The sequence below is a fragment of the Schistocerca gregaria genome, chromosome 8 (genome assembly GCF_023897955.1).
Source record: "Schistocerca gregaria isolate iqSchGreg1 chromosome 8, iqSchGreg1.2, whole genome shotgun sequence".
Lineage (NCBI taxonomy): Eukaryota > Metazoa > Arthropoda > Insecta > Orthoptera > Acrididae > Schistocerca > Schistocerca gregaria.
Window position 1 is genome coordinate 381,343,921 of NC_064927.1, and position 7,032 is coordinate 381,350,952.

A 7,032-nucleotide genomic window follows, 5' to 3' on the forward strand; every position below is an offset into this window, starting at 1 on the left:
GACTAACTTGGCTGTCGACATGCCAACTTAGTACTGTCCACTTTACTGTAGTACTATTACGGAACTTTACAACTGAGCTATAAAGACTTGACGGTAGCAATGACTGAGCTGTAGACGATGGCTGAGTAACGTCGGCGCTGACTGACCACTGAGCGCGGCTACGAACTGTAAACTGGCACAACTCCACTAACTCTTCGCAGCGAGCATAAGTACAGCGACTGGCTGTGTACTCTTTGGCTAGCAGGGCTGTTCCGTTTATCGAGAGAATCGCATCCGGCGGATCGATCTCTCAGGCGGCGGTGTGGTCGTATGACTGACGACATCACAGACAATACCATTTGAATCGAAACACAAATGAATAAGAGAGAACTTTTCACCTAGCAAAATGAGTGAAATGGCGAACGCAGTGTATAATAACCTTAGTTTTTTCTAAAAGCTTTGCCGCTTTCTTTGACATTTCTTTTCCCACCTTACCACAATCAGCTTCTAAGTTATTCACAGTTGTTTTACTTGTTCTGTCAGCTTCTCTAGTGACACGTGGGACTACACCAAAATAGTTAAGGCAGCGGGAATAAATCCAAAATTTGATGTTATGTACGAAAATTTGCACGAAATTTCAGCATTCTTAGCTCGAATTGTGTCAAGGATGGAAAAGGAAATCGGCCGTGCCTTTTCAAGGGAACGATCGCGGCATTTGCCTGGACCGATTTAGGGAAATCACGGAAAACCTAAATCTGGTTAGCCAGTCGCAGATTTGAACCGTCGTCCTCCCGAATGCGAGTCGAGTGAAGCAATGCGAGCTTGTGCTCCGTCTTTAATGACCTCGATGTCGACGGGACGTTAAACCCAATCTTCCTTCCTTCTGTCCTTCCTTTATTAATTCTTTGGCTAATCGAAGCGAAGCGGCTTCACTGCAATCCACTGAATCAGCGATGCTTTTCACGGCAGTAATAGTTACACGCATAAACCCAGGACCCCTCTCTTCTCAAAATGGTAGATGGCGGTAAGGGAATGTCCGGAGCTAACAACTTAATTGCTGCAACATGTGATGAGGCTTTCAGAAATACATTTCTGACACACCCAATAAATTTTTCAACATCACTAAATTTATGAAACGTCCCCTTAGAAAAAATTATACAAGACTGTGCTAAAACTGAAACACAATATTTTTGGCGCAACGCAATCCGACTTCCAAAAATCCCTACGAAAGAATGGCCCTGACTAACATTAACCTATATGTTTCACAAATCACTTACCTCACAAAAATCTTCGTTACTCGAACTACTGCAATACAGCGAGCGCCACTACCGCCAGCTAACTAAAAGATTCAAACTACGGAAGTCACTAACTACTGAGGCACAGTTAGCAAATGAAAGATTTTAATAGAGAACAAACAATGTATTTACCTTAATAGTCTATATATATATATATATATATACAGACTGCGCACAGCACACCCAGTGATTTTTCATACCGAGCGCTAAGCGGCGTTACCAATAAGATAATCTAAACAGCCTACTTACAAATTTACTACGAGTCCCTTGTGCATCTCTGGGTAGGGCGTGAGCTAAATAAGTCACATGCACTATTTTACTGTATAACGCTTTCAGTGGTTCAGCAGCTATAACCACAGAAAGCACAGCATCCGTTACGAAGACTGGTACACTTTCACACTCACACCGTCAGGCCATATGGCACCCATAGATCTGTCGAGAAACTCGCTGGTGGTAGAAAAATTAACTTTTTATAAATGGTCACAGTTTATTAGAAACTTTTCGCCTGGTCCATCTTCTTCCAAAATTTCTACAACGACATCTGTGACATATCTTCTCATAGAATCTGTGGTTTTATCAACTGGTACCGATATTTTTCATTGATAAACCGCTGTTTGATTTGTTGACTTGTTTTTCTTAGCTTCTGCTGACGTAGTTCCTTTTAATGTGGAAGAATCACGAAGAGGTATGTCTGTGTGTTTCTCTAAAATTTCACAAAGTTTTGGACGGTTCGACTTACTTAAGGGAACGTCAGTAGAAAGGAAAGCTTTAGAAAAATCTTCATAGAATAGTGAATAAGATCGGAGGAATTCCCATAGAAGCATTAGCTGTAATGTTTTTCCATTTTCAATTAAGACATGAACTGTTATAAGTTTACTGAAACACTTTGCTTTACTTTAGGCATTTTTGAACTATACTGCACAAGTCTGAATAACGTAATAAGACACTTGTCTACAGGGCAGTGTCCAGAATGGTTTAAGAGACTACCTGTTCATAGAATAACAACAGCACCGTTGCGAAAGGGCGAAGTCCATATTGTGAATTCAAACAAGTAGGGGAGGGAGGCAAATACTTTTCCAGGAAACAAAATGAGATGCGCAGTTCTGAGAAATGATGTTACAACGAAGAAAGAAATTACCTGAGGTAGTTCTTTAATTCTGATAAGAGTGAAAACTATGCTACTGTACGCTCTATCAGACAGAAGTGGCCATTGTGCATAAATACGTCTTAACAAATTACGGAAACTGATTTAGTTTTTTCATAACAAGTATTTATATTTATATATGGAATATGCGAGTCTTGCCGAAAAACACATGACCTAAAATGCAGCCTTTTAGGGCCGGTATCTGCAATATTGCTGATGCTTGTATATGCGGCACCCAAATGAAAACGAGACAAATTGCAAGAAAACTAGCCAGACGCGAGTAGCACTCGCACTGAGGGTTCTGTACTAATTTATTTATGTGTATAGACAGTTCATCCATTTTGGGAATCGAGGATCTCGAAGATTTTCCTGTTATCCACATGATAGTGACAAGATATCGGTCCCGGAAATTCCAGGACATTCGAGAATGCTTTTATTGTAAGATCAAAATCGAATACCAAATGATTACAAATCATCACTTTTCGGATTATTTTTCTTCACTTTTATAGTGAAACTTGCATCTTGACGAATTTCGTGATTCTAGGTCACAGGAAGTACCCTATAGGTGTTGATGAGTGCGTTTGCGGGTATAAGAATATGTGACATCAATGGCTGTATCTTTAGATGGCTTTGACTTACAAGCTTGAATTTACTACACCGCCAAGGGGCTATATACCTTAGAAATGACATGAATTTCAACTTGGCACGTTCCTCCTCCCTGCGAAAAAGGGGCCTCAACAGTCGGACGGAGAGACAGACAGTCGAATGACAATTAACAAAAAAATTTCTTTTACTGATATGATTACAAATTAAAAATTTCCGGATTTCTTCCTTTTGTTTTATTGCGCAACCTTGCTTCTTACCCAATTTAATGACTATGGGTCAAAGGGGAGTACCCTATAGAGTTTGCATCAAATTATGTGACATAAATGGCCGTATCTTTTGATCGAATTGACTTGGAACCTTCAATTTTTTACACCACCAACGTAAATATGTAGCATAAATTTCAGCTTGGTACGTCTACACGTTCCTGAGAAGAACGCATTTTAATTGTTGCACAGATGGACAGGCTGTCAGGCCGGCGGACACAAAAATGATCCTCTAAGGGTGCCGTTTTGTCCGATAGACATAAGGAACCCTTAAAAGTAATTAAACTTAATTACTTCAAAAGTAATCGTCATAACTTTTAATAAATTTATCCAACTGTTAGACAAGACAGTCAGTGCCTTCAAGGAAAAATTTTGCGCTTGCTTAAGGAGCCACGGTTGTACCGAGGCGTGCACCTCTTCCACCAAAGCGACGGTCACCATTGTCTTTCTTCAGGGCTCCAAACTATGGAAATCGCGCTGTAAGAGACCGGGATTATATGAGGGATGCATAAAGGCTTCCCAACGAAAGTTCTGCCGCTTAATCGAAACAACTTTGGCAACATGTGGGCCCTCCGTACAATCCTGATCTCTCCCAAAGCGATTTCCCTATTTTTGTGCCCTGCGGAAATAACATTCGTGGCCGTAGATTTGCTTTGGACAAAGACATGCACTCCTGGGTGCAATCGATGTTCCATAGGCAACCGTAAACATGGTTCCATGAGGGCGTTGACCATATATTCTGATAGCGGGACAAATGATTTAACAGCTGTAGAGATTACTTTTGAAATAATATATAGTTTTCTTTTTTCCATCTGTCTCTGTTTCATTTGACTGCCCCTTAAATTACAGGCATTAGGCCGTGGTCCATAGCATAATTCAGTGCCTCACGTTTCGTCTTCTGATGCTGGAGGCGTCATCGGAGGCTTTAGCGATTCAGAAAGCAGTGCCTCATTATTTCTTCAAAAGAAAATAGTCGTTCAGCAGGAGCAAAACTTGGTAAACAAGTACTGTATTTAAGGAAAGATTTTTTTTACAGTTGTCATTTTCTTTTAAATATTTGTAGTGTTTCCAGATCTACTGTCACTGGCTACAGAATCGGTGTCCTCAACAAACATATAATAAGTTTCAACTTTTTTTATCAAAATGTTGTAAGTTTTTTCCATCTTCTTCTTCTTTTTCTTCTTGTTTCATCTTCTGCACTTCTGATATAAACAGTTCTTTAACGCATTCTCTGCTAACCTTCGGTACCAATTTCAGTTTGAAGAAAGATAAGGTATGGATACGAATGGGCCATTATTTGCCTTTGGTTGCTGTGATTTATAGAATCTCTCAAAACCCCTATTAAGACTTTCTTTAATAATGTGTATCAACGCACCTCAGTACTTACGTTTATCCTTTTGCAAGCTGCTTAGAATTCTTTGCATTCTCATTAGTTCTGGCAGAAGACTCCCTGACGGGTATCTTCGTCCTCCTACAAACTTAAGACGTTGTACTTCAATTATTTAATGCTGCTAATCCGAGTTTACTTAAACTACTTTTCAGACTATTCTTGACTGTGGGTAGATCTTGAATAGAATTATAGTATGAAACCGATTTTGCTGGACATGGATTAGGAGCGGATTTTCCAGTTGATTATAAGTAGATTTCTCAAGCCTTACGAGACCTTGATCACAGATTCGAAGGTGCTTGACATTTTGACGTGGCCCTTTTTTGTATGAATTACTTTGAGAATCTGCCATATACATATCTCTTGAAGCTCTTAACGTAATGTGTGTAACCTCACTTCCTCTTTCATTCAGTCACTTTGGCGTTCTCAGATGACTTCAGTACGTTTTAAACAAAATATGAAGGTAAACATATAATGTGTACTAAAGTTTTACTTCTTTTTCAAATAATTGTGGTCATGTTCATACTCATTTGACAGGTACACCTTTGGCGCTTATTGCGCCGTCTTTACCCAGCGTGAAATTACTTTTGTTTAAACAAATGGCTCATTAAATGAATGAAAGCTACGAAATACGAAATAACAAAAATCAAGAGAAGCATTTTGCGTTATACAAAAACAAAATATCTATATCTTAAGTATTTTTTGAAAAAAAAAGTGTCCGCAGCTCGTGGTCGTGCGGTAGCGTTCTCGCTTCCCACGCCTAAGTTCCCGGGTTCGATTCCCGCCGGGGTTAGGGATTTTCTGTGCTTCGTGATGACTATGTGTTGTGTGATGTCCTTAGGTTAGTTAGGTTTAAGTATTTCCAAGTTCTAGGTGACTGATGACCATAGATGTTAAGTCCCAAAGTGCTCAGAGCCATTTCAACCATTTTTTGAAAAGAAAATGTATTTCAGACGGCAAATAAAAATAGATATTTTGCATTTTCTATTTGCATTTCACATATATGTGTTTCAAATGATTTACATTTGTGTCCTTAAGATGGTGTTAACGCTTCTTTTTGAACTTCCAATGGACCCTTGGCCGCAAGTGCATGCGATTTTATGCACTCCTGCGTCGGTCCTTTGCAGTATTCAGATATTCGCGCCCCATTCTTGTTGGTTTAAACACTATAAATTTGCTGATACTATCCCTGACAGTTTTTGCTAGTGGAAGGAAAACTTCCCCTTTTACTTGGTTCGTTTTTATTACAAGCCTCTCGTGATGGCTCCAGTACCGGAAGACGAAACGTTAGGCAGAAAATTACGCCTTGGACCACAGCTAATGGCCACAATACAAATATCAGCAATATATGACCTGTCAGAAAAAAACCTAGTCTTACTAAAAATGATGTGTGTCCTCTTACCAGGAGTAGCAGTACGGCAGCGATGAAGAGGAGGGCACAACGGGAGCTCGCCATGCTGCAACGAAATCCTGTTGCCAACTGTCGTTAAATGCGCCACAGCCCGATGTTGCTGACTTCGCAGGTCGGAGGCGAACAGCCGACAAACAGCTAAGCAGGCACAAAGTGCGTCGCCCTACTTCCTGACAACTGGACGCTAGTCAGCTCTGCGCCCGTACTGCTGTCTCCCTGCGGCCTGAGGAATTTGCTGCGTCCGGCAATGCCGAGAGTGGGACAACAGATGGTGACGTTTTCGTTCTAAGCTGAGAGCCAGCCAGCTCCGGTGCAGATACGTAACACGGTATCTGTTAAGCGAATACCTATTTCCAAGTACACCCTGAGGTACACTTCACTAGGGGTTGTTGTTGTTGTTGTGGTCTTCAATCCTGAGACTGGTTTTGATGTAGATCTCCATGTTACGCTATCCTGTGCAAGCTTCTTCATCTCCCAGTACATACTGCAACCTACATCCTTCTGAATCTGCTTAGTGTATTCATCTCTTGGTCTACCTCTACGATTTTTACCCTCCACGCTGCCCTCCAATGCTAAATTTGTGATCCCTTGATGCCTCAGAACATGCCCTACCAACCGGTCCCTTGTGCCACAAACTCCTCTTCTCCCCTATTCTATTCAATATCTCCTCATTAGTTATGTGATCTCCCCATCTAATCTTCAGCATTCTTCTGTAGCACCACATTACGAAAGTTCTATTCTCTTCTTGTCCAAACTATTTATCGTCCATGTTTGACTTCCATACATGGATACACTCCATAAAAATACTTTCAGAAACGACTTCCTGACACTTAAATCTATACTTGATGTTAACAAATTCCTCTTCTTCAGAAACGCTTTCCTTGCCATTGCCAGTCTACATTTTATGTCCTCTCTACTTCGACCATCATCAGTTATTTTGCTCCCCA

The 7,032-nt window shown here is 40.6% G+C and overlaps 1 protein-coding gene across 1 annotated transcript in view; it reads right to left on the minus strand.

Moving 5' to 3' along the window:
* The window catches only part of LOC126284823 (uncharacterized), a 54,131-nt gene extending 47,785 nt beyond the window's left edge, over positions 1–6,346 (minus strand). Inside the window, exon 1 of the mRNA XM_049984034.1 lies at positions 6,077–6,346. Within this exon, the coding sequence (XP_049839991.1) occupies positions 6,077–6,130 (54 nt within the window). The 5' untranslated portion in view covers positions 6,131–6,346. The remainder of the gene's footprint in view (positions 1–6,076) is intronic.
* Positions 6,347–7,032: the final 686 nt, after the last annotated feature.